The sequence below is a fragment of the Aspergillus vadensis genome (assembly GCF_003184925.1).
Source record: "Aspergillus vadensis CBS 113365 unplaced genomic scaffold BO88scaffold_35, whole genome shotgun sequence".
NCBI classification, from domain to species: Eukaryota; Fungi; Ascomycota; class Eurotiomycetes; order Eurotiales; family Aspergillaceae; genus Aspergillus; species Aspergillus vadensis.
Window position 1 is genome coordinate 274,387 of NW_020292073.1, and position 25,186 is coordinate 299,572.

A 25,186-nucleotide genomic window follows, 5' to 3' on the forward strand; every position below is an offset into this window, starting at 1 on the left:
TGTTCTGTTAGCTTTCTTTTCTTTTTCTCCCCCTTTTTTCTATTCTCTTCGACCTCTCCCGGGTTGTTTCTTCGTTTGGAGAGGCCAGGTTGCAAGTGACTACGGTAGCTTGATTCAAGCACTACAAATTCATTTTTTCTCTCATCGTTGCTGCACTCACCTGCCCAATATCATATCAACTATGATCTATGATAACGTTTGAAGAACTGTATTATAACGCATGCTCTCCCTTTTCTCTCCGTTCCGTGTACCTCTTCGGCCGCCTCACTTCCCGCTTCCTATCATCTTATTCTATACCCTACCCACCCTCTTCTCCAGTTCGCCACGCCAAAGCACTATGTACCTGCATTAGACGATATGCACATGGTACGGTGAGCACCATTATTTGGCTTCTGGCTTCCTTCCATGTACATAATTCATTCTACTCCACACCAGATGTTTCGATTTACGGTTTCGGGGCGTTTCCGGGCTTGAATTTCGACCTTTTTCATTTGGCGTTTGAAGGTCTCTTTTGACTAACAGGTGGGTATTTACTGATCAATTTCTATAGCCGCACGGCTATCCCGTCATTGCATTTGCGTTATACGACTTCGAATCTTTAGGGTGAATGATGCGCCGAGTTGAAATACTCCCGACATGTCTCTGCACCTTGGCTCAGTCATGACTACAAATATCTGCACGATTTGTGGTCTGCGATTTGCATTCGGCGCACTGCGTTAATGGAGTTTGTTGTTATTTTGTGGCTTCGAAAAGGGCCATTGTTGGACCGAGTGATCTGGCTGTTTTCACACGCGTCGCATCCTCTCGACCAGTCACCTAGCAGTACTTCCACCAGCATAAACATCGCAGTTGGCATTTTTTCGTCACCTGCTGATGGGCGTCTTTGTGAAGTACAGCAGAGGCTCGACGTTCGTTCGGTCTGAAGGCACATGAATTGCTTTGTGTTCGCCGACTAGGAACTCAATCTGGCATTCCATATTGTCTCTGGCATCGGTGGTGCGGATTTGATAAATAGCTGGGAAAGGGGATGGGGGGAGGCAGGAGATTTTGTGCGTTGGTGTTATGCACAAAGGTGAAACGGGTGGGGATATCACGGGCTGAAGTGACAACCTCAAAAAGAGACGGAAAAAATCCTCAGAAAAAAAAGAAAAGAATGGAAAAGAAAAAGGCAGAAACAAAGCACAAATCATAAGAGAGAGGAAAAGAAAAAAAAAAAAAAATTTTGAAAAACAAATGGGAAAACCCCAGGGAGTGATTGATGCCGCCGCGTTTTCTCGGTTTTTAGAGCTTACAAACTATGTAGTGTCTAGCGGAATGGAATCTTTAATCCCTGGGAATCAACCAGAATTCTCTCGATAGATGTGAACATACGCCCCAAGTTACAATCTGGGAAAGAGTGGTGAATGGTACTACGGAGCCCATTTTAAGCTTAACCGATAATACTTTACTAATTACCTAAGGTCTACCCCACGTAACTGGGTGGGTTGCGGGAGTTGCTCTCGCCGAGCCCCGTATCCCTAGTATGACTCCTAGTGCTGAGCGACTCTCGGCGAATACACAGCAGTCGGCTAACAGGCTTCCACACGGGTCTTGCAGCAGATACCCTGGCAATGGCAACCTCCGAGAACGACAAGAGGCCTAAGGTTTGCTGCATTCCTCTTGGTACCCCAGCCGTTTACCAACGTTTCTCCCTAACGAATTATTAGCCCAGCAGCCTGCGGTCCATCATCGCAGGCTCTACTGCCGGTGCAGTCGAGATTGGTAACCATACTCTTATTATAAATTAAGATGCCGCTTGCTAATTCGATGGCAGCAATTACCTACCCGGCCGAATGTAAGACCTTTTCAGTCCTGGATTTTTCAATTACCGGTTAACACCTGTCACGCTCAGTTGCGAAAACCCGATCTCAGCTCAATCGCAGATTACCGGACGCAAAGAAACTCCCATGGCCGCCATTTGGAGCACAATGGTACGCTGGGTGCACTACTTTGATTATAGGGAATTCACTCAAGGCAGGAATTCGTGAGTCCATCCTGTTCCATCGAAACGATCTTGTAGCGGTATTGTCGCTTATGCCGAGATCTATTTTCCAAAAACAGGGTTTGTCGCCTTCGACTGGTTGAAGTCACTTTTGCAGGATGAAAACGGCAAGATTTCTGGACCAAGAACTGTCATCGCGGGTTTCGGCGCAGGATTTACAGAGTCATTGCTAGCCGTTACTCCATTTGAGAGCATCAAAACACAATTGTTCGTCAAGTTCTGACTCTCACCGTACCATCATACTGGGACATAGCTTCTGCTGCGGATTGTAGGAGCTAAGCTAACTGTGTCTGATGTCAATAAATACTGCAGGATCGATGATCGCAAATCACAAAATCCTCGCATGCGTGGATTCTTACATGGCAGTAAAGTGATCTTTCAGGAGCGAGGTGTTCGCGGTTTCTTTCAAGGCTTTGTCCCTACGACTGCACGACAGGCTGCCAACTCAGCCGTTAGGTTTTCGAGCTACACGATGTTGAAGCAAATGGCCCAGGGTTATGTCGCTCCGGGTGAGAAGTTGGGAACCGCGAGCACCTTCGCTCTGGGAGGCATTGCAGGCCTCATCACTGTGTACGCCTACCTACCCCTTGGGTATTGCTTACAATCATTATACTAACACACTTGCGTGATAGCTATGTTACACAACCTCTTGATACTGTCAAGACAAGGTATGTATCCGGCAGGCCGGGGGGGGGGGGCATCATCTCAATGTAGCCGTACTCTGACAAAACAGCAGGATGCAATCGCTGGAAGCCAGCAAGAACTACAAGAATAGTTTTGTCTGCGCTGCGCGTATTTTCAAGGACGAGGGCGTCTTCACCTTCTGGTCTGGTGCTGTCCCACGGCTAGCAAGATTGATTATGAGCGGAGGCATAGTGTTTACGATGTTCGTGCTTAAACAACCCTTTTCGCTGAGTGTGCATGCGACTAACCCTCTTACAGGTACGAGAAAACCATGGATGCTTTGGATGGTCTCGATCCGGAAAGGCGATACATTTGATGGGGAGCACTTTGGCCAGTAGGTGCGACACATGGTGAGAAAAACCATTACTATTCGGAATGCCCGATGCGTGTGAATTTATAGTGTGCCATATCATATGACTGTATCTACATCATGCCTATAAGCGAATAGCTGTCTTTGTGGCGATCCCTTGACCCTACCGCTGTTGGGCACGCAGTCCTTCTTTATCTTGGACTGATTCTTCAGCAGCCAAGGCCTCTATTTCGCGCTCGACGAGCCATGTCCGTACGCTATCCATTACGGTTTCTAGGCCCTCGCCACCATCAAGAACACTATCCAAGTTGTGTATGGTGAGGCCGCTGCGATGGTCTGTGCAGCGATTCTGACCGTAATTGTAAGTCCGGATCTTGTCACCGCGTCCCATTCGAGCAACACCGCCCATTGCTCCTCTCCTTAGGTTAACCAATTCCTGTTCTCGGGCTTCTCGTCTTGCTTCAGCTAATCTCGCCCGTAAAACCTGCCAAGCCTTCTTTCGATTGGCATGTTGGGAACGTGAATCTTGCATGGAGACAACGGTACCCGTTGGTATATGGGTTAACCGAATAGCTGACTCGGTTTTGTTGACGTGCTGACCGCCTGCGCCACCGGCTCGCATCTTCTCTGTGCGAACCTCTTGAGGATCCACATAGTAGTCGCTGTTTGGGTCCTCGAAATTGAGTGAACTATCCAGGCCACTCCCGGAGTCTGGAAAACTAGGAAGTATCATCACACTAACGGCACTGGTATGTGTGCGGCCCTTCGCCTCGGTGGCGGGAACCCTCTGTACTCTATGAACTCCCGACTCCGTTCTCAGGATGTCATAGGCCCCATCCGCGTCAACTTCCAGGACCGCTTCACTCAATCGGTCTTGTGCAGGGCCGTCTGCAACATCCTGTTTTATGAGGCTATACCTGAAACCACGACGTGAACAAAAGGCGATATACATTCTCAAAACCTCGAAAGCAAAAAGGCCAGCCTCGTCACCACCTGCGCCGGGGCGTATTTCGAGCAAACATGGGAGGTCTGCGAAAGGGTGGCGAGGTATAAGGGCCTTCTTCAGATTATCCGCTATGGCAGGCAGCGCGACCTTGCTGCTCTCCAGATCTTCAACTGCAAGCGACCTCAGCTCAGCATCGGTTTCCGGGTCATCAAGCAATGACCATAGTTCAGATATAGACTGCAATTTGTCAGTAAAGCCCAGTACATAAACATGTTGGAGAAATACATACACTATTTGCCTGTTCCCACTCTTTTAAGGTACTTGCGATTGGCGCAAGTTCACCCACTCTTTTGGCGAGTTTCGCATCAAAAACCTCGGCCAAATGAGCGGAGAGTGTGGAATGTTCATTGGACAGAGAACGAGCGCGTGCTAAGAGGGCTTGTGAAATGCCGGGGGAATCTACATCGGACCATGTTAGTTTATTGCTAGACGATGAGACAGACATAGATATATGAAGGGAATGCAGACCGGTTTTTAGGCCGCGCCGTTGTAGAAACGGACGGGGATTGGAGCCAATCCTAGCGGCAGACCGCACGAAACATCGAGCGCATATCCACGGCGCGTTGAACATGTTCTATCGAGCTGTGATTAAATAAACCATGCTCGTTGGGCCCGACTCGAGAAAATCCAACTGCTGGAATCTCGGCTAGCTCGAGATTTGGGGCATGCGGAGGTTGTGATATGGTAAGTACGGATACGGGATTATCAGCTCCATACGGGAATCTGACGGGTGGTAATATTACCGTATGTAATGTCGTCGTAAAGGCCAGACTGGAAGAAGATGGTCATGGATCAAGCTTCCTTTTTCCTTCCCCTTCGACGAAGGACGATATAGTGTCTGTCCTGCCCGCTACTGTTGGCATTGATAATATGTGAAAGTGCTTTCTGACCTTCTCAGGGTCCCTCACACTCTTTTTACCTTCAAACCTCTGTCATCCATTTCATGCTGACCATACGTCCTGACCTACTATGATATTTGCCCCATAACTTATTCCTGCTTCCATCGTCAAAGTCCCATTCCAGGTGTCTCACGGACTAGACGAACATGCACTTGCCTCTGACATCTCTTACGGTCTTTCTGGCCTTTATTTCCGCTGGCCATGGCCTACAGTCTTCCCAGATTCCCTCTGACACCCCATTATCATCTTTGATCGCTTCTGCGAAAACTCACCTTGCGGGTGGTTCCCCCCGCGAGGCCTTGATGTATTTTGATGCAGCTGTGTCCAGAGATCCCACAAATTATCTTACAATCTTTCAGAGAGGTGCTACCCATCTGTCCCTTGGTAAAAGCTCACTGGCTCTTGAGGACTTCGACCGGGTTCTCCAACTGAAGCCAGACTTCGAAAGCGCTCTTCTACAACGGGCACGACTGAGAGCCAGCTCTGCTGACTGGGCAGGTGCGTTGGATGATCTTGATAAAGCTGGTAAGAGGTCCACGCCAGAGTATCAAGAACTCCGCGATTCGCGTGATGCTGCGTCTGCCGCGCTGGAAGCGGAAAGTCGCGGAGCCTGGGATGTCTGTGTAAGCCAGGCGAGTGTAGCTCTGTCCAAGGCAACCATGTCTTTGAGCCTGCGGCGGGCTCGGGCACATTGTCGCTTTGAGACTGGTGAAACAGAACAGGGAATCAGCGATCTTCTTCACGTGCTACAAATTCACCCGAGCTCCTTGGAGCCCTATCTACAGATATCATCTACACTTTTCTATGCCTTGGGAGACACTGACCGCGGTATCTCCCAAATACGCAAATGTCTGCATTCTGACCCCGATTCCAAACCGTGCAATCGCCTTTACAGAAGGGAAAGGCAGCTTGTAAAACAGTTGCAAAAATTGGAGGATGCTCTGAATGCGCGAAAACACAATAACGCCATCAATATATTGGTAGGAGTCAGTAATGAAGGCGGTCTCCTCGATGACGTGCGGGAGGATGCTGCACAGGCAAAGGAGGATGGTAACATCCATCCAAAAGCCCCGAACAACCTTTATGCCTCACTCGTCGAACGAACCTGCGACGTTTTCCGAGAGGTTTGTGTGACACCTCACCCCTGCTGAACATTACCCTTTCCGCGGTACATGACTAAATCTTGCATCACTCTCCAGGCGCAAATGCCCAAACGGGCTAGTTCCTACTGCTCTGAGGCTTTAACTTTCGATCCTAATTCTTTACCAGCGCTGCTCCTCGAGAGTCAGCAAGCTATTGACGAGGATCGATTTGATGATGCTATACGGTTGCTAAACCAAGCCAAGGAACATCATTCCAGTTCGAGGGAAGTTCAGACCCTGTTGCAGAAGGCCCAGGTTCTACAGAAACGCTCCAAGCAGAAAGACTACTACAAGGTTTTGGGTGTGAGCCGTGATGCGGACGAGAGGACCATCAAGCGTGCTTATCGACAGCTTACGAAACAGCATCACCCTGATAAGGCCATTTCCCAGGGTGTTACCAAGGAGGAGGCTGAGAAGAAGATGGCCTCAATCAATGAAGCTTACGAGGTACTATCAGATCCTGAATTACGATCCCGGTACGACAGCGGCGATGACCCCAATGACCCCGAGTCGCAAAGGGGCCGGCCATTTCAGGGGAGTCCGTTTGGGCCAGGCGGACAATTTTTCTTCCAGCAGGGCGGCGGTCAGCAGTTCAAGTTCTCGGGTCAGGGCTTCAACTTTCCCGGCGGGTTTCCTTTCCGCTAATGTTGGGGTCCGGCCTGCCAACTGCTGGAGGAACATACTGTACTTTAAATTATGCACCTTTTGTTCTTGTTCCAGTCCGTTTCAGGACTGGCAATCATTTTGTGCCATAGCCATGCCCTGGTCTTCGATACAATGCAATACTGCGTCTCAGAAAGCGTACTCCTAAACATTCTGATGTCTCGCATTAAAGTAGACTGGACCTAATTGACTTTGTCGATACGGATTGGTCATGTACACTTCTCTACGTTCGTTCCATCCTCGCTCATCTTCCCGGGCGGTCGGTTAGGGGAACGTAGCTAACCTGGAACACCTTTTCTTTGCGGACCGAACCATCCTCTTTTTTCTCAACTACCCAGATATACTGTCCTCCTCCCAGCCCAAAGCTAGCCTCATCCTCCTCCGCATCGACGGGTATGAACATTCGCCCTGGTGCGCGGAGCTGCTCGATGAGTACGGGGTGAAGGTGATGCGCGGCCGCGCCAACATGGATGGCGTCGTACGGCGCACCTTCTTTCCAGCCCAGGCGACCATCGGCGGTAATGAACTTCACCCTTCCAGAGTCAAGAAAGCTGCTCCCCTCCTTTGATTTGCGCATGTTTGTCTGTGCCAGTTCCACCAACTCCGGAATGTGGTCTACACCTATAACCTGGCCATCGGCTTCGCTCGTGGACGAAGGACTCACGACGAGGTTTGCAAGCACGTGGGTGAGGTAACCCGAGCCGGATCCGATGTCCAGCACACGCGAGCCTGGCTTCAGATAATCGATGAGGTATTCACAGGCATGTCCATGCATGTGGGGGGCAGATATGGTGGCTCCATGCCCGATGGGCTGCGGTGAGTCGGAGTATGGCCTTGAGGGCGCATAGTGGGCGCGATCAACCTTGCACTTTGGTTAGAAACGCCATTTCACCCAGGAAGCAAGTTGTTTTCTGGTCGTCCAGTGTCCTTTAAGAGGCAGATATGTGGCTAAACGTGAAATAACGGGGCGGGGAGAAGGGGTCAACCCCTTCCCTCCGTTTGGGGTCCGGCGAATGTGTCAAGCAGGGGTAAGCACTGGCCGCAGTGTCTTGACGGTGTGTGACGTCCAGGGATAGGAGCTACTACTCACGCCTAGCATGGCATTCTTCACTCTTTCATCTTTTATCAGTCCCGTCTTGATCAAATTCGCGATGAGCTCGCTATTCGTGGAGCCGGAGCAATACCACGCCATTGACAGGGACCTTTGCAGGAGCTTCTTAGGTAATGAGGATACTCTTATGGATATCTTTTGTGGCATGTAGCACGCGAGTGGTTTCTTTGACTTTAGTCCAATACGGCAGGCAGTGCCCGTCGCAGATACCAATATCGGACCTGGCCTGTAGGTGAGATCAGGCAAGTAAGTGTTAAGCTGCAGGTACGCTGTTCACATGATGGTCGTGGCCTTAGGTAGTTATGACGCCATGCTAAAACGCCTCCGGTCACGTGTGTACCCGGGGTTGAACCCCTTCAGGTTGGGAGGAAGGGACACGCCGGGTGCTCATGTACGTACTGTCAGTTGCTTTGTACGGGATAGGCAGGCTGGTATGCTATATTGTATCATGCGGTATGATATCAAGAAGGCGGGCCCTTATATGTGACGACATTTGTACACTACTTGGTATACCACCGATTCGTGGTACAGATATATGTCTATATATATAATTATATATACACTCGGGTATGGTTGTATTGGTAATGCGTCTCGAGAACTACTCCCATGCCCATGTAATACAGCATGTACATTGATTACATGCGAGAAGAGAAAAAGGAGCCTAATCAAGAAAACCAAGCCCATAGCCCTTCAAGCCTTAGAAAGCTAAAATCACATACACATACATCGGTCTCAACAAGCAAACAACCTAACCGCGCAAGGGGCGTGCCGCACTGGCATCCATAATAATTAATAATCAAGCATAAGTTATTAGTTAACTAACTGAGTTATTAACTAACCAACAGCACTAACCTAATCAACCAGCCAACCAATGGTTAACTAGTTAACTAGGAGTAACCGACTGACTAACCAACAGGGCCCGGGCCGGTAATTAAGTAGCTATCACATTTCCGAAAATTCACAGGACAAAGCATACTCTACTAGACCGGCCCATGGGTTGTGACGGAATTTAGAAGCCCACAGTGCAATCAGACGACCAGCAGAATGGCTGGATTGCTAATTGATTGCATCACTCCACCATGGAACCGTCCACAGCAGATCCGGATACACAGGTTGAGGTAGATCTTATGATACTGGATTATCTCCTGTGCATGGCCATTGGCCAAGTCTTGGACCCCGGGAAAGGTGAAGAGGCACAGCATGCACCTGAAGATGACACTAGCTGGTGTCTCGATACGATCAACAGTATGGACATCCCGATACGCCCGATAGTACATAGGTACTGACCCTTAACCCAACAGCCATCAAGACTGCACTCCTACCATCGGATATTATTCCCAAGGACATGCAGATAAAAACCCAGATACTAGAACTTGCACAATTGCTCAGTGATGGAAATGGAAATCCAGAGCTAACCAGAGGGCTCGCTGCCGAACTGTCTCAGGAGGACCAGCGCAGGAGTCCAATAACACAATCTGGAAGAAGCACCCCCAAACCATACCAGCCCCGTGCAAGCGATAAACTATGCGCCCATGATAGCCGGGTTGTCGCCTCTAATAGATCATACAATGCGCTAATCCGATTTGTCACACTTTGTGGTACTGCGAGAGACAATTTACCAGATGGACACGCTGATATTGCCGCGAGATTAATAACCCAAGCTGCACTGAACGAGTGTCACACGGCGGATGTTAAGGCGCCAGGCGGGTACAGAGAATGCATTGAACGTGTCACTGCGTGCCTGCGCGAAGCCTTGGACCCGTATGCAGAGAAGGTAAACATAGCATACCTAAGCACCCTCCTACCATCCATCGACCTTGCATCAGCCGAGTTGGAAGGAACTGGGCGGAAGTCACCACGTGGAGATACTATTACCCGCACGATACATCGTTTCCTGACCGACCTTATGAAGACACTAGACCCTCCAATACTCATTCAACTCGAGAGAGGAAAACTTGCAGGACTGAGCCGCGAAGAGACCCAGCAGTTGAAGGATAGGATAGGGTTTTGATAGTAGTGAACGTTATGGCATGTACGTACATGGTAATTCAAGCCAAAGTGTTAGAATCCCACGACAACCATAGGCAGCAATGAAGCTTAATGAAGTTTGTATTGTAAGCTGATACGCTTGGTTACATCTCCGTACAGAACTGTTATTCTACAAATCGAGGGCGTAAGTGCAAGAATAAGAGGCAAAAGGGAATGTTTGATATGTGCCCAAGACCTCCGGTACCCAACAGGCTAGTTCAATAAGGGTGAGAAGTCTAGCCCAGTAGCATCCGACGGGGGTCTTCGATGTATTCCTTGACCTGCGATTAGCCAGAGTTAGCACACAACCCGGAAAAAAACTGTACAAGAAGGATGATTAACCTTAACCAAGAAAGTTACAGCCTCACGACCGTCCAAGAGTCGGTGATCGTACGTCAGGGCAAGATACATCATCTGTTTAAGATATTAGCGACCACCACGGCCTTTCCTCCGTTTCTATGTTTTCATGCAGAAGTGTGGGGACATACAGGGCGAATTTCAACTTTACCGTTCACAGCCACCGGCTTGTCCTTGATTGCGTGGAGTCCGAGAACAGCTTGAAAATGATTAGATATATACCCAAGCGACACTCCAAGGTTCAGACCTACCTGTCTGTGGGAGGTTGATAATGGGCGTTCCCATCAGAGAGCCAAAAACACCGCCCTAAGCGTACTGTTAATAACTAAGAGAACACCTGGTAGACAACAAGTAAGCACTCACATTGCTAATGGTGAAAGAGCCCCCAGCCATGTCCTCGATAGTCAACTTATTATCACGAGCCTGGCAAAAAGCACGTTAGCCGCTTTTCGTTCAAGCCAACTTCCAGGGATAATCTCCAACCTTCTTGCCAAGATCCGCGATGGCTTTCTCAATGCCAACGAGGTCCATGGTCTCTGCATTGCGAACCACTGGTGTCACTAGTCCTTTCTCAGTAGCAACGGCCACGCTGATATCCACGTAATCACGATAAACAATGGTGTCTCCACCATTGGGACCCTCGATGGAGGCATTAACAGCGGGGACGTCTTTCATGGCAAGAACACAGGCGCGAGAGAAGGCACTCATGAATCCGAGTTTGACACCCGTTTTCTTCAATACGTCGTCCTTGTACAGCTTGCGGAACTCCATGAGAGAGGACATGTCAACTTCGTTGAATGTGGTGAGAGAAGCTGCCGTGTTCTGGGACTGCTTCAGACGTTCTGCGATTCTCAATCTCATCCTATTCATTTTCACCTATTGAGAAAGTAGGAAGATCCAATGTTAGTGGAGAAAAGAAGGTTGATGCAGCCATTCGGCCAGGTACATACCCTCCTCTCCTCGCGACCCCCAACGCTGGGTTTGGCATCTTCAGAGGCCTGAGGCTTCGTAGCAACCGGCTCTGTTTTCTTCGAAGGACTGGGCTCCGAAGGTGTGGCCTTCTCGGATGAAGACTGGGGTGCTTCGGGTGCCTTCGGTTTCTCAGGTTCGGAAGCCGTGGGCTTGTCAGCGGCAGCTGGCGCGGCGGGCTTTTCAGTTGCGTCTTCCTTCTTGGTTTCAGGGGCACCTCCAAGCTCCAACTTGACAAGGTCCTGTCCAACTGTGACGGTGTCTTCCTCGCCCACGAGGAACTCTTTGATGGTACCGGATTCAGGGGCATTAACGGATACATCAATCTACACAAGTGAGTCGCTGATTTATACTTCACAGGGGTATATCCGTTGTAGTGGGAAGCGGCCATCGCCTGGTATCAGCGCTTACCTTGTCAGTCTCAATGGTTGCGATCTCCTCGTCCCGTTCAACGTAGTCACCGATCTCTGCCGCCAAAATTAGCCCAGACCATTGATGCGTTGAGTGCTGAGACCTCACGCTTGGAGAATTGCTTCAATGTCCCTTCGGTGATCGATTCCGCCATCTGTGGAACCTTGACAACAGTGTCGGCTAACCGGAAACAACAACAGGCATTAGTATGTAGCGTTTCATGACAGTGGAAGGAAAATACTACCATAAGTTCGCACCTGAGCAGCCCCGAAGGGAGCGATACCAAAGCGAGACATTTTGGGTCTATGACAACAGTTAGTCGTTTATTGCTGTTCAACAAACAAGGCTTGGTACCACTGACCCCAGAGCCGTAACCTGCTGGAGACTCGCGGTTGACTTGAGAGGACCATTGGCGCTTTTCTGGGAAGCAATGGACGTCAAGCTTCTGGCACGGCCGATGTGGAGGCCGCGGGAAACGCTGGCGTTTCGATGAAGAGTCCTCAGGTGTTGCCCAGAGAGGCGATGAAACGGTAATCGAGAAGCCATAATGACTGGCTTGGGTCCGTCTGGATAATCAGATTTACAAAGACTGTAGAGATGTAGCCGGGAGTTGTGGTAGCACAAAATAGGCCCCGTAATGAGTGGACAATGTTGTTGTTGTTGTTAGGCTCTAGTCCTAGTCCTAGGTATGGATATTTCTTGTCGGGAACTGTAGAGTGACGAAACTTATGTCAGTCGAGGGTACTGCAAGCTCAAGCCCGGGCCGAGACAACCGGAATTTCCCTCAACGAGCGCGGCATTCCCTGCGCCCGGCAAATGAACGGAGTATTATTATTACGCTACTTCGGGCGTCGAAAAACACCAACTTGGTACTTTTGTGACCCGCATAGGATCATTAACGGCTAGGTAACTGAACGAGCTGTAAACTCCGTGCAAAAATCAATATAGACTACAACCAGACAGCCGTGGTGCACAAAAACGGCAGACCCGAGAGAGAAGTGTCTTAAGATAACTCACGCCTACGGAACGAAACTGCTGCAAACTCAGGATGCCTCTCAACGCTGGCGCGTAGGTTGACCGAAGGAAGAGCGAATGGAAGATATCCTGACTTTGTTGTCCAGTTCACTTTATCGACGGTCCCTGAAACTGGCCCTTGACTGGGCCGTTCACCGCCATATCTGGAGAGGACAAGCTGTGTATATCCGCTCACTTTTCGAGGCCAACAAAGATGTTCGCGACCCCCGTCAGCAGAAGGTAAGTGCTGCCTTTCATTGCCTTGAACAACTAGTGTCCAAAGAACTGACGGTGAACCGGACAGGTACTGCTTCAAGAGACAGAAAAGCTCCTAGAGACATGGAAACACCCTGACCCTTACCGCGCACCTACGGCCCCGGGTGGTAAGTCTGACCAGAGGCCTTTATGAAACGGATTTCTTGATCTAACATTCCTATAGGCAGCAAATACGAGAGAAACATTCCCGCCCCTCAATTGCCCCGTGAGTGAACCGATAATGGCTCCCTGAATATATCGAATATTGACGCAGCAATATCTACTAGTTGCTTCGGACAGCTCGGCACACTGAGTATGACTGCAGTTCCTTTGCGCAGTTATCTTGTATTCCTAGGTCCATAGATAAGAACAAATTGACTACTACATCTATATATCTCGCGGAACTTAGATTGCATAGATAATGGGCCGTTTTAAGGTGAAACCAGCTCAACAAACACTTTTTGGCCTTCACTTGGCGAGCGCACTCCTTACAGTATCTACTAGGGTAGAAAATTGAATCCGTGAAAATGCTGTCGGTATCATTCCATGCCCGTAGACATAATGTACAACCATAAACTGTGGAAACTAGAAAAAGAAAACGCAGAGCCATAAACGTTCCGACCAGAACCCCGTTATCACATCAATAAGAGAACCAAACCGCGCCGAATCAGAGAACCCAAATTAGAAAGAAATTGTTTACAGCTCCTGGCTTCCCGGGCCCTTTCCACTCTTGGGGGTCTTCTTGGGCAGAAGGTCTGTGTATGGTCAGAATCACATGCTGGATTCTCAAATGGAGCTTGAACTTACTCTGGTGGATGTTGGGGAGGACACCACCCTGGGCAATGGTGACATGACCCAGAAGCTTGTTCAGTTCCTCATCGTTGCGGATGGCGAGCTGAAGGTGACGAGGAATGATACGGGTCTTCTTGTTATCGCGAGCAGCGTTACCAGCCAATTCGAGAATTTCGGCGGCGAGATACTCAAGGACGGCAGCAAGGTAAACGGGAGCACCTACTATGATGTTAGACTTATCTTCGAGACTCTTAAAACAAGTATCACTTACCGGCACCAACACGCTGAGCGTAGTTGCCCTTGCGGAGCAGACGGTGGACACGACCAACGGGGAAGGCGAGACCGGCCTTGGACGAGCGGCTGCGATTTTGTCAGTTCAATATCTCCAATAAACGCGAGGACGGATGGCATACGATTGGGCGTTCTTGCTGCCGCTGGCCTTGCCTCCAGATTTGCCTCCAGTCATTTTGATAGGTGGAATGTGAGTGTTTTTTTTAAAGGTGTTTAATTAAGAAGTTGTACTTAACAAGTGATGATGGCGATAAGCGGGATACGGTGCTAAAGGGTTGACGGCCAACGCGAGGGAGCGGAGGACATATATAACAACGCGATCAGGGTGACGTTGGACTACCCGGGAGCCTTTCAGATCACCCTCTCGCTTAGCGGGGTCAGCCAATCACAAATGAGATCATGCTCCGGCGCACCCATAGCTTGGCAAAGAGTGTTTGGTATGATTCCGCGCGTGGTCGCACCCAATACAGTTAAGCGTGGTAATTAATTGTTCTAGTTTCGATACGGTTATATTAGCGTGATCTTAGTCAACTCCCCACAGTGGACGACGCGTTCTCCCTCATCTAATCATACAGATCATACACAAGCGTGACCGTATTGAAATTCTGCTTCTTTTGCGGACTCAGGATCAACTGAGTATTTGCGAGCTAGTATAAGTAGCGCGCCTCCCTCGTCACCGCGTCTCCCTCATTCTTATCCTCATCTTCACTCTATCCTCTGTCGACGTCAACGCACCCACCGTATCCTATACTCTTATTACAACTCTTCATCTTTCATACCTAATTTCAAATCTTTCAACATGCCTCCCAAAGCCGCTGAGAAGAAGCCCAGCACCGGTGGCAAGGCCCCGGCTGGCGGCAAGGCTCCCGCTGAGAAGAAGGAAGCCGGCAAGAAGACTGCTGCCGCTGCCTCTGGCGACAAGAAGAAGCGTGGAAAGACCAGGAAGGAGACTTACTCGTCTTACATCTACAAGGGTGAGTGGTTTTAATAACACGTCTCGTCTTAGATGATAATTATTGACTTTCGCAGTCTTGAAGCAGGTCCACCCTGATACCGGTATCTCGACTCGCGCTATGTCCATCCTAAACTCTTTTGTCAACGGTATGCTGTGAAACGAACGGATGTCTACATTCAAGCAAAAACCTAACGCGTCCTAGATATCTTTGAGCGTGTCGCGACCGAAGCCTCGAAACTTGCTGCTTACAACAAGAAGTCCACCATCTCTTCACGGGAGATCCAGACCTCGTAAGTGCTTTCTAGATCGAAATGATAGCAAATAGCTAATATCTCCTAGTGTGAGGCTCATCCTTCCCGGTGAATTGGCGAAGCACGCGGTGTCCGAAGGCACCAAGGCTGTCACGAAGTACTCGTCGTCTGCCAAATAAGCATTTTCCTTTCTTTGTTTTCTTTCTGCAGGATTGTTCTTTTGCTACCTCGTCATCTGTTACGGTTTTGAGGTGGTGGGTTACAGGGTGTTTGCGGGATTCTAATGTGTCATGGGATGGCTTTATTTCTTTTTTCCCCTCGGGCCAAATGTTTATGGTTGCTTTTTTTGTGACGTGAATGCGGTGTAACATAACTCGGATGTGGGGTTGGTTGCGCGGGTTTACCTTCCTCAACAGAATTCGAATATCAAATTGCCTAGTTGCATGTCTATAAGATTACAACGCAGTGGTGCATCGGTTCTAGGCTGGATACTAAGGTTAATTCAACTAAATTTATTGACAGCAGGAGCTATTCGATATCATCCAGCGCTTCAACCTGGTCAAGTGCATGTGCTTCCTGATCGTGGTCAGGATTCATCTGCTTGAGTACATGGATTATCGGCCGTCCCTTGACGGCTTGTATGCGGTTTAACCAGTCGTCCCAATCTTCCTGGTCACGGATGAGGAAGCCGATAAGCATGCTCGGATCCATGTCCCGCACGTGAATTCTTCTCAGGCGCCGAGTATGATAAGTATCAACCTCCTCTTTCGAGTATAGGTCGCCTCCTTGGCGGTCTGGAAGCGCAGGGCGGGTATAATGTGGATCTAGATAGAATAGATGTGACCCCTGGGCTCCAACAAAGTAGTGTGACGCCGACGGGCGTCCCCTAGTGATGACGTCAGCTATGATGAGGAGAAATAGCTCACGGGTGGGCAATATACCCTGCAATTCCGACTGATTGAGGGAACTGCAATGCAGCTTTTAGGCCATCCCAATAGACTGGGGTGATGTGGTCGATGCCGAGCCTTGTTCCTAGCAGTATTAGGGTAGGCTGAAAAACACCGGAAGAGTTTCGGGCGACATTCATGAACCTGTCCTGGTAAACTTCCGATGTATCATTTGAGACGTAAACTTTGAGTGTGGGACTTTTACACTGTGACGAAAGTGCTCTGTTTCGTTGTTCAGTCTACTTCTTTGAATTAGTTGCTAGATGCAATGCGGGACATACTCTATGCACTTGGCCGTTGCGGAGGGCCCAAACCATTCCCCTGGGTACTTCCCACACGATTCGGCGCCATGCTTGACGAACCGATGTACAGAGAAGGGGGCAGTTGGTATGTCAGCGAAAAGAGACAGTAGCTGTGACTCTTCCTCGAACCTCGCTCCACGGCGCCAGTCTGGTCGGATGTTAGCAGTACATTCAAGTGAAGCGCGTGAATGATAGTACCACGTCCTAGGACCAACATAGATAGTGCATTTGCCAGCAGGCTCTGACCGGAGCGTATCATACAGCCCCAGCCAGTATCAGATGTAAATCCTTGCGTATCTACTAATTGGCTTCTTAGGCGTACCCCCAGTGTCATTGATGCACTTTTGTCGTCTCCCTCGACCCTGGGTATCGGGGGGAAATTGGACCTATAGGTCATCCAGATTCTTGATTCAAAGTCCAACAGGAACGACTCGGGCCACGCATGTTCTGATGGTTTCCGATAGTTGGTCGTTTCCGTCGCGTTATCTCGGGCGCTGTTCTGGTCGGCTGGCACCGGTATCAGTATGGTTTGGAACAAACGTGTCTTTTAACAAACATGGGTGATTATGTTTTGCTTGGGCTTACGTGTCTCTCTTCTAGGGCTGACATCCTTCTCGGGGTGATACTCTATCCCTAGGCACCATATCGAGGAAGTAGGATCTTCGTCATTCCTGGGCTCTGGGTCCCAGAGATACTGTACGATGCGTTTGCTGCACCGTCCTATATCGACTGTGTTCATGTCTGCTATTGTTCTGATAGTCTAGGTTGTGCTTCCCTGGTCGCACAGACAGAGACGGTAGGGGTTGGTGTTGCAGTACGTCACTGGACAAGTCTGCACTATATATTATCCTCGGCCCGTAGGAGATGGGCAACCTAGATGGCGGGGCTCTGAGGGAGAGACATTAACAGTGCAACGCACTCTCCAAGAGTGATATTATGACAGTTCCCAACGCGGTAGATCACAGGGTCGGTAGCGGCCAAAGAAGAACAGTTAACCACAAAAGGGAGCTTAGTGTGACCAGGAGGGGTCATACAGTATCTATGCATTAGTTGTAGTCACGGGGCTAGCTAGGGCGGGAGTTGCTGCTACAGCTGAAAAAGCTTAGAGAAGGCTATCTACCACAGACCCTTACATATTCACACCAAAGACTCAGTAAAATCGAAAAGTATAGTAAATCTGACCAGTCTTGACATCGCATGTGGGAAAGATACTAGGCTATACTGTCTCTCAGTGAATCAAGGCCACCCAAACCTTCATTGATAAAGCCCGCCGGTGTACCCCGCCGGGCGCCTTCGCCGCCTGCCATCATTACATAAGTGAAGATATGAGACCGCAGATAACACTGCCAAGAGCGAGGGACTAGATTAAGCTTCGAGGCAGTAAAGGTACCATCCCCAGTCGCCTATCCTCATCAAATCGACGAAACACCCTTCTGTCTTCCAACCGACACCAGAACCTCCAACATATACTAGGATAAGGCCAAAGGGAAAAGCCAGTAAGCCAAGCGGAAAGAGAAGGCCTGGAAGATGACACGATCCAAGGCAAAAGTTCGGAACAAGAAGCAGAAAACAATGGCAGATGATCTTCCAGGTACTCTATTATAGTTGTCACTACTTCAGGTTACAGTCACATTACTGACTCTTCGAAGGCCTTGGCAAGAATCATTTTACAATGCAGCAAGAAGCGCGCAACACTGAAGGACGCAGCCTTTGGCGGACTGGTGCCTCACTACGCCACCAAACAGTCCGTTTTGTGAGCGCCCGGGACATCGACCGGGAGAGTGAAACACAACCCTCCCCAAGCACAATCGAGATAACCGCACGCGAAGAGAGTCTGGAAACTCGGACGACTCAGAATTGTGATCAAGCGACGGCTACATCTCTGTCAGAACGCAGGCCGGGGCCCGAGGACTCGCCCCTCTGTGTCGAGTTACTTGACAACTTCGAATCCACAGTGATATCGGACTCAATGGAACATTCTTCCAAGCAGTCTCATGACGATTCGAGTGAAGATGAGGTTGTGTTTCGTGGCAGGAGACACCAATATGGGGAAGGCAGATCTCACCCCTCGGATATCCGGACGCAGGTTATTTCCAGTAGTCAGCAACCAAGAACATCCGAGCACAGCAAACTAGGTTCCCTTTCCTCAAATTCTGAGCCCAGATCATTGCCCGCTCCGAAGCCTCTACAGACAGAAACATGCCCACAGGAAATGGACGATAGCCCAAATTACTTCTCGCTTACTAGCGATAAGCGGCGGCGCAAAAAATGGAAAAGAGACGATGATGACATACTCGCTGACTACATAGATAATATTGACACCGAGTACTCGATATTGGGGATACTGGGCAGCCCTCCGCACCCGGATGAAGCTCAAGAGTCAGACAATGCCGACAAGGTGGCACCAACGTCCGCTATGGGCCTGAACTCTGCAGCTGAAAAGGAACTGCGCCGGAACGAGGCTTCGGCTCAACACGTTAATCTGACACCGAGCGATGAGCAAGAGTGCGGCGAAAATGATAATTCCGAGTGTAAGTGGAATCAGAATACTAAATTTTCTTGGTCGTCACGTCTGTGGCCGTTTACTAACCTGGCCAAGGTCACTACAATCATTTGGACGAAGAAATCAGTCAAGAGGTATCCGTTAACCGAATTTCTCATACGGATATCGCCTCAACCTCTTCGTCAGACGGTTCGGACACAGAGGACATAGAAGAAGACAAATCTGAGGTAGGAAACCTAACCATTCCACTTCTGCTAACATCCACCCCTCGACAAGTGGACCACCTTGAAATTTCATTACTGACTCCGAGAAGAACTTGCACGCGTATGACAACGGCTTCTTTGCGTCTGCGACGGCTTTTGCTGATGCATTGGAATTCGATCCCTACTATGGATTCGATATCATGGACTTCAACCGACCAAGCGTGAAAAAGAAGTCTAAAGGAAAGGGCCGGTCCTTGGATATTAATCTATCAGACAGTGAACTTGAGTCCGAGTTGGTAAATGCCTGGCAAAACGACAGAGCTAAGAAAAAGGCTAGAAAGCAAAAACGCGAAGAGCTACGCTCCCAGGGCCTATTAGGCCGGGGCCGCCAAAATCCGTCCTTAAAAGACAAATATTCCAATGGAATAGGCACCGAGGATCTGAGAAGCGAAATTCGACATTTCCTCCTCTCATCAAGGAATAGGTACATATGATCCCTCCTCCCTCTCAGTGGACCAGACTGCTTCTGGTATATGATATCTGACACTGTTTTTGCAGCTTGGCTTTGCCTCCCATGTCGAAGCAACACCGCAAACTGGTCCACGAGCTGGCCAATGTCTTGTCTATGAAATCGCAATCTCGAGGCAATGGATCCTCGAGGTTTCCCATCGTACACAAGACCTCACGGACTCCTGCATATTCATCCAAAACAGTATCTCAAATGGATCGTATATTATCAAATGGGCGTGGGCAACGCGGGCTCAAATTCCGGGACTCGAAGCCGAGCAAGCCTAGCAAGTCGCGCCGCGGGCGAACCGATGCAACGGTTTCCTACATGGATGGTGATGTCGTCGGAGGATCGGCACCTGAAATTGGTGCCGAGAATAAGGGCAGGGCTATGCTTGAGAAAATGGGATGGAGCATTGGCACTCCTCTTGGTTCTATGAATAACAAAGGTATTCTTTTACCTGTTGCACATGTTGTGAAGAACTCGAGGGCTGGGTTAGGATAAGTAGCATGTGCAAGCGATAGTCAGAGCAACTTGGTAGTCTCGGCTTCCTTTCCCTTACAAGTCTTTGTCTTCCTTAACCTAAATGCTATGGTTAGAGGTCTACTGATTTGTTCGAGAAATACTTGTGAACACACTATCCGATATGGTAGTATTGAATCTTTGATAATGAAATATGTACTTGATATAAGGCCACGATTAGTGCCAGGTGTTGATATATAAGCTTTTGGAAGGCGCAAACCTCCAAGGGAAACCAAAGTAGAACTTCTAAACCCTTTTCTTTTTATGCCGAGTGACCCCTTTCACCTGTGCGTGATCAGACTCTTTTAGATGTGAAAAAAGTTGGGTCCGTGAAGGAAAGGAAGCGCTGCATGTCGTACACTGCGTGCCTAGGGACTGTCCTTTTGCCTGTTCCGCTTTTTTTAAGCGCTTTTGTTTAGCCTTGCCCAATTTCTGAACGGCTGGCTTGGAGGGGTCAAGCTCTAGATGCGTAAAATCTGAAGACAGACTAGCAGCCGCATCAGTCGTATCCTGCGTTGAATCACCGGTCAGTTGGAGTCGACCTTCGACAACATCTCTTGATGCATAGTCAATTTCACTTTCTGAAATTTGCCCGATATATCCCCCTAGGCTTTCGTGAGATACGCATTCACTCTGGCTCTCACCGGCATTATTTGGTGTTGGTATGCCACCTTCATTATCATCATTGCCGACTAAGCTGCCTGACGTGTGTGTGCTGTCGGCATTCGATACATGCATAGCTTGATCATCTGGGACAAACGTCATAGCAGCCTGAGCTTCATACTCTGATGAATCTCCTGCTAGTCCCAGCTGCTTGTTTTCATTCCTCATTTCTTTTTGAAGCTGCTTAATAGCTTTGACGTGCTTTTTGCTTCGCTCGTGTGCCTCAAATTGATTCAAACTCTTGAAGCTTTTGCGGCACACAACACATTCGAAGTATTCCAGTTCTGTCTCAGTACTACTCACTGTCTCGTCATCTTCAAATTCCTCCGACTTTGCCCAGTCTTGCGTGATATGGTCTCGCAGCTTAGCCTGATTCGCTGCCCGTGATTTCGCAGCTTGGGAGGCAGCAGATTGTCGGAGGAATTCCTGGCGCTGTGACTCACTTTGAGTGCTTGTCTTGTAGCGCGGGTCGCGCTTTTTGACGAAAGCTACGAGTGATCGAACAGCATCGTTGAATTCACGAATGCCTTCCTCCCTCAGGCGCTTATTTTCCTTCTCCATCAGTCTACGAACACGACGATCTGGAGCTTCTGAGTAACGATAGACATCTTTCCATGCAAACGACTTTTTTGTTGAGAAACCGCCCCATGCAACGTAGAATGGGCGTACAACTTGTTCAAAATCATCCCCCCGGCACCCAAACGTCGGATAAGAGATGATTTCCATATTCTCCCCACGGCAAGCGATCTCTTCTTCCGCAGCAAGTCGTGAGAAGACCTCACGAAGACCACCGTAGAAGCCATCCGGGGAATCTGAGAATTCCATCTGTGGACTGAACCTAGAAAAGATCCTATAGATATCGTCTGCAGTAGTCGTGCGCGAACTATGTGGACTGCCAGAGTTGCCAGAACTACCTTGGCTTCCTAGCAAGACATCTCGATGACTATCGTACCACGAACGCTCCTGAGGGTCTGAAAGCACTTCGTAAGCAGACTGGACCTCTGCAAAAAGCTTTGTAGCAGATTCCACATTTCCATAATTTCGGTCCGGGTGCAACTCAAGGGCTTTTCTTCTGTACGCCTTTTTGATTCTAAAGGGAGTAAGGGGCGTTAGTGGCTTCAGGATACCTTCGCTGCTCATCCCACCAAGTGTCTCCTTCGAGGCCCGCATTCATTTCTCCTTCCCCATTCTGCGTGCCCTGTTCTCAAGAAACAATTCATTCGCAAAACACAGGGAAAAACCAACAGGCAAGGCAAGCTTACTCCTCTGCAGATGCGTCCCAATTCACCTGTAAAAGTTCGTAATAATCAAGTTTCTTATCAGGTGATCCAGCCGAAGAGCTGGCGTTCTCTTCGCTCGTCGAAGACTGAAATTGCCCCATGGGTCCGAATAATGGTCTTCCGTGATGAGGAGGTGAAGAATGGATTTTGCGCAGGGGTGTCAAGATTGTTTATAGAAGTTGGGGTACAGAGCACTGGTACGGCAGAACTCCCCGCTCAGGATCGAGCTCGCTTGGCTCCGATTTGCACCCACCCAGATGGACTCAGATGAGCGGCACAAACTTGTGATAGTCTAAGGACAGCCTTTCTTTCGTCTCAATTGTCGTCGTCTATTGCTGTGTCACATGTACCGGAATGGTTCCGTCTCTGGACTATTTACCCGAAGAGTTACTACATCATATTCTTTGCTACTGCCCACCCCGTTCCGCTGCCGCATTAGAACAGACAGCTCGCCGATTCCGCGGGGTAACAACAAAGCCTTTATTATGGCGATATTATTGCCTGAGCCATTTTAAGCACTGGGCCCGGCAACATGGGCTACCAGCGAAGCTTGCAAGCCCTATTCCTGCGGTAGATTGGAAATCGCTTTACATACTAAAGCATTTAAAATACCGCGCGACTTGTCGGCTTCTGGACAGCATCCTTGCAAATCAAACGGGAAGAATCGAGAAAATTCGAAAGATTATAGGGCTTGGTTATGATGCCAAAGATGCCCTTCTACACAATCTTGAGATTCAATCCAATGTAGAAGATTACTTGGCAAGGAGGTTTGTTCTGTCTATCCATGAGACGGCATCTCGTTTTAACTATATTTCTTTGAAATAAGATATTATGCCGAGGCGCTCCTCACTTGCCTTCATCGAGGTTTCGCTGTACAAGAATGGGCTAAACTGAGAAATGGCGAGGAGGTGTCTCTTTATAGGGCATTAGGTGCATTCGACCTTTTTAGACCCGAAAGCGATTTTGGTAGTTTGGAGGAGGTAAGTGACTGCAGGGCCTGAATGGACATTGCTATCTAATACAACTCCAGTTCAGCGATAGACTGGACTCGATTGCCTCGCTACTTCCTATCAGCTGTCCAGACATCCACCAGCTCACGTCTCGTGATAAAGCCAGGGCAGTTGCAAAGTTCCTGAGGGCAAATAATCTCACCGGAATTGGTGAAGAAAAAGATTACCATTGCTTGGAGCACAACTTTCTAGGTATTGCTTTGAATGACCCTCAGCACAATTCACTTCCTTTGATTTCGGCAACTATTTATTGCTACGTTGCTGAACGGATCGGTCTGAACGCCCGGCCATGCGGCTTTCCTTTCCATGTCCATGTGATTATCCTGCCGCCCATCGGCTATGATATGGACGATAATGTAATTGAAGACGGGACACGCGGCAGCCCAATCTATATGGATCCGTTCCGCTCAGAGAAGGAAACTCCAATCACAGATCTAGAGTATCAACTAAACTTCTTAGGTGTCACTGCGGTCGAGCGGGCGAACTTCTTGGCCGAATCCCACCCTTCAGAAGTCGTCCTTCGGTGCAGCAAAAACATTCTGAACTCGGTCCAACGTATGACTCGGTTTCCAGATATGCGCCTAACACCAGTGGATGTCGTTTGTGCGAAGTATGCTGCAATTTGGTCCTCTTTGTTGCTTTCGGATCGTGCTCGGCCTACTGACGTCAGACATAATCTGCTATGGTTAATGGAGCTTTTTGCTACGGAGTTCCCATCTGACATCCACTTGATTGAACAGTACGTGGTGCCTCTGCTTCATGGGACGCCCGAGTATGAGCATATTCTGGAGAGTCTCCATGTGATGCGAGCAGCGGACGAAATACCTAAACAGGTAAAGAGGCGCTCTTCTCAGCGGAGGGAAGTAAAATACCGCGTTGGGCAGGTATTTAGACATCGCCGGTATGATTATCGAGCCATCATAACAGGTTGGGACACGGAGTGCGGCGCTGGTGAGCAATGGATGAGAAGGATGGGAATAGATCGCTTACAGGGTGGTAGGCACCAGAGCTTCTATCATGTGCTGTAAGCTCTTTTACAAGTATTGATCTTATATATAGGGTAAAGCTAACTCCTGCTCTCAAGAGTTGAAGATAAAAGTGTTCGTTATGTGGCCGAGGAGAATATTGAGCTGATGGGTCCCGAGGTCTCAGAATTGCCCTCAACACTCGTGGCAGTGGCAGGGAAGCATTTCAAAAGATGGGATTGGGAAACGAGGACATTTGTCAGTAATATCAGGGATGAATATCCTGAAGACTGATAAAGAACAAGCTCTATTATATTATATTGCTTACTCCCTCTGCCCATATATTCTACTATTGTTTGAGACCCGCAGGTGGAAGCGCTGGGATCCGTATTTTAAAAGAGCCATACAAAACTTATGTATATCCTAAGACTAAGTAATTAAAGCTATCCAAATTCTTGTTTTTCGAAATCATGAAAAATTATTATTTGTTAACATATATATTCCTGGTTCTTATTATATCTTGAATTCTTATATATTTTATATATGATCTCTTGTCAAAATTTATATAGATTTAATAAAATGATTATCAAATAATTCAGGAGAGCTGGTTAAATATATTATATTTAATATGTATAATTCCGAGTAATAAGTCCGCAGAAAAATACTAAATAAATTAGTAATATTAAATTACTAGTATTATTAATTTATATATTTCTTTTCTTTGAATTTATAATATACTCAGAATAAATATATTAGTCTGCTCTTTTTGAGAAACATATTTCTAATTTATGTGGAAAAATTTAAATATAAATTTTTTCTATCTTTTTCTCTGTTTTATTTATTTATAAAATTATTTTTAAAATATATTATATTTATTTAATCTATCTAGTAAGTTTCCTACGGTCAATATATTTATATAAATCTAATTATAATATGATCTTATAATACTTTTTATTATATTTTTATGAGAGCTAATCAAATAATGTAATTCAGTATGTCTAAACTAAAATTTTAAACATGAGAGAGGAAAGGAAGAAATATAAAGAAATAAATAAATAAAATAAATAAAATAAATAAAATAAATAAAATAAATAAAATAAATAA

At 48.1% G+C, this 25,186-nt stretch overlaps 14 protein-coding genes across 14 annotated transcripts; 8 read left to right on the forward strand and 6 right to left on the reverse strand.

Annotated features, from left to right (window-relative positions):
• Positions 1-48: 48 nt before the first annotated feature.
• Positions 49-590, forward strand: BO88DRAFT_193568 (uncharacterized protein). The gene has a single exon (XM_025701832.1). It carries the CDS (start codon positions 189-191, stop codon positions 513-515), a length of 327 nt encoding a protein of 108 aa, XP_025557716.1. The 5' UTR covers positions 49-188; the 3' UTR covers positions 516-590.
• A 1,020-nt stretch (positions 591-1,610) lies between these two features.
• BO88DRAFT_430094 (putative mitochondrial tricarboxylate transporter (Ctp)) lies at positions 1,611-3,041 on the forward strand (the record flags this gene model as incomplete). Its single annotated transcript, XM_025709214.1, has 9 exons — positions 1,611-1,643; positions 1,707-1,761; positions 1,814-1,834; positions 1,892-2,023; positions 2,101-2,248; positions 2,354-2,611; positions 2,674-2,709; positions 2,778-2,927; positions 2,984-3,041. 9 exons carry the CDS (start codon positions 1,611-1,613, stop codon positions 3,039-3,041), a joined length of 891 nt encoding a protein of 296 aa, XP_025557717.1.
• A 55-nt stretch (positions 3,042-3,096) lies between these two features.
• Positions 3,097-4,641, reverse strand: BO88DRAFT_398437 (putative mitochondrial translation release factor (RF-1)). Its single transcript, XM_025705318.1, has 3 exons — positions 4,572-4,641; positions 4,271-4,547; positions 3,097-4,218 (listed from the first exon to the last, which is right to left on the reverse strand). The coding sequence occupies exons 1-3, from the start codon at positions 4,610-4,612 to the stop codon at positions 3,199-3,201; spliced, it is 1,338 nt and encodes a 445-aa protein (XP_025557718.1). The 5' UTR covers positions 4,613-4,641; the 3' UTR covers positions 3,097-3,198.
• A 199-nt stretch (positions 4,642-4,840) lies between these two features.
• Positions 4,841-6,884, forward strand: BO88DRAFT_375558 (DnaJ and TPR domain protein). Its single transcript, XM_025704338.1, has 2 exons — positions 4,841-6,064; positions 6,140-6,884. The coding sequence occupies exons 1-2, from the start codon at positions 5,087-5,089 to the stop codon at positions 6,725-6,727; spliced, it is 1,566 nt and encodes a 521-aa protein (XP_025557719.1). The 5' UTR covers positions 4,841-5,086; the 3' UTR covers positions 6,728-6,884.
• BO88DRAFT_447415 (protein-L-isoaspartate O-methyltransferase) lies at positions 6,877-8,003 on the reverse strand (the record flags this gene model as incomplete). The annotated part of the gene is made up of 2 exons (XM_025710367.1): positions 6,877-7,607; positions 7,836-8,003. The coding sequence occupies 2 exons, from the start codon at positions 8,001-8,003 to the stop codon at positions 6,990-6,992; spliced, it is 786 nt and encodes a 261-aa protein (XP_025557720.1). The 3' UTR covers positions 6,877-6,989.
• An 808-nt stretch (positions 8,004-8,811) lies between these two features.
• Positions 8,812-9,955, forward strand: BO88DRAFT_491891 (uncharacterized protein). Its single transcript, XM_025712881.1, has 2 exons — positions 8,812-9,101; positions 9,158-9,955. The coding sequence occupies exons 1-2, from the start codon at positions 8,936-8,938 to the stop codon at positions 9,865-9,867; spliced, it is 876 nt and encodes a 291-aa protein (XP_025557721.1). The 5' UTR covers positions 8,812-8,935; the 3' UTR covers positions 9,868-9,955.
• Positions 9,956-10,087: 132 nt separating this feature from the next.
• BO88DRAFT_408916 (putative dihydrolipoamide succinyltransferase) lies at positions 10,088-12,397 on the reverse strand. Its single transcript, XM_025707830.1, has 11 exons — positions 11,983-12,397; positions 11,866-11,924; positions 11,730-11,801; positions 11,622-11,677; positions 11,192-11,536; positions 10,725-11,117; positions 10,605-10,664; positions 10,493-10,547; positions 10,373-10,440; positions 10,227-10,298; positions 10,088-10,165 (listed from the first exon to the last, which is right to left on the reverse strand). The coding sequence occupies exons 1-11, from the start codon at positions 12,165-12,167 to the stop codon at positions 10,121-10,123; spliced, it is 1,410 nt and encodes a 469-aa protein (XP_025557722.1). The 5' UTR covers positions 12,168-12,397; the 3' UTR covers positions 10,088-10,120.
• A 272-nt stretch (positions 12,398-12,669) lies between these two features.
• BO88DRAFT_398451 (NADH dehydrogenase [ubiquinone] 1 beta subcomplex subunit 9) lies at positions 12,670-13,269 on the forward strand (the record flags this gene model as incomplete). The annotated part of the gene is made up of 5 exons (XM_025705319.1): positions 12,670-12,689; positions 12,743-12,875; positions 12,940-13,018; positions 13,075-13,116; positions 13,178-13,269. The coding sequence occupies 5 exons, from the start codon at positions 12,670-12,672 to the stop codon at positions 13,201-13,203; spliced, it is 300 nt and encodes a 99-aa protein (XP_025557723.1). The 3' UTR covers positions 13,204-13,269.
• Positions 13,270-13,283: 14 nt separating this feature from the next.
• Positions 13,284-14,148, reverse strand: BO88DRAFT_439151 (histone H2A; the record flags this gene model as incomplete). The annotated part of the gene is made up of 4 exons (XM_025709703.1): positions 13,284-13,645; positions 13,698-13,901; positions 13,954-14,042; positions 14,096-14,148. 4 exons carry the CDS (start codon positions 14,146-14,148, stop codon positions 13,587-13,589), a joined length of 405 nt encoding a protein of 134 aa, XP_025557724.1. The 3' UTR covers positions 13,284-13,586.
• A 624-nt stretch (positions 14,149-14,772) lies between these two features.
• BO88DRAFT_430102 (histone H2B family protein) lies at positions 14,773-15,358 on the forward strand (the record flags this gene model as incomplete). The annotated part of the gene is made up of 4 exons (XM_025709215.1): positions 14,773-14,947; positions 15,003-15,074; positions 15,131-15,218; positions 15,268-15,358. 4 exons carry the CDS (start codon positions 14,773-14,775, stop codon positions 15,356-15,358), a joined length of 426 nt encoding a protein of 141 aa, XP_025557725.1.
• A 349-nt stretch (positions 15,359-15,707) lies between these two features.
• BO88DRAFT_352339 (cysteine protease ATG4) lies at positions 15,708-17,167 on the reverse strand (the record flags this gene model as incomplete). The annotated part of the gene is made up of 6 exons (XM_025703584.1): positions 15,708-16,065; positions 16,121-16,348; positions 16,408-16,576; positions 16,627-16,669; positions 16,751-16,935; positions 17,014-17,167. 6 exons carry the CDS (start codon positions 17,165-17,167, stop codon positions 15,708-15,710), a joined length of 1,137 nt encoding a protein of 378 aa, XP_025557726.1.
• Positions 17,168-17,788: 621 nt separating this feature from the next.
• BO88DRAFT_194356 (putative R3H and G-patch domain protein) lies at positions 17,789-20,278 on the forward strand. Its single transcript, XM_025701833.1, has 4 exons — positions 17,789-18,959; positions 19,028-19,158; positions 19,245-19,618; positions 19,693-20,278. Exons 1-4 carry the CDS (start codon positions 18,101-18,103, stop codon positions 20,144-20,146), a joined length of 1,818 nt encoding a protein of 605 aa, XP_025557727.1. The 5' UTR covers positions 17,789-18,100; the 3' UTR covers positions 20,147-20,278.
• A 3-nt stretch (positions 20,279-20,281) lies between these two features.
• On the reverse strand, positions 20,282-22,221 carry BO88DRAFT_408922 (putative C2H2 finger domain protein). Its single transcript, XM_025707831.1, has one exon. The coding sequence runs from the start codon at positions 21,995-21,997 to the stop codon at positions 20,411-20,413; it is 1,587 nt and encodes a 528-aa protein (XP_025557728.1). The 5' UTR covers positions 21,998-22,221; the 3' UTR covers positions 20,282-20,410.
• A 240-nt stretch (positions 22,222-22,461) lies between these two features.
• Positions 22,462-24,145, forward strand: BO88DRAFT_352348 (uncharacterized protein; the record flags this gene model as incomplete). Its single annotated transcript, XM_025703585.1, has 3 exons — positions 22,462-22,874; positions 22,934-23,087; positions 23,138-24,145. 3 exons carry the CDS (start codon positions 22,462-22,464, stop codon positions 24,143-24,145), a joined length of 1,575 nt encoding a protein of 524 aa, XP_025557729.1.
• Between the last annotated feature and the right edge of the window lie 1,041 nt (positions 24,146-25,186).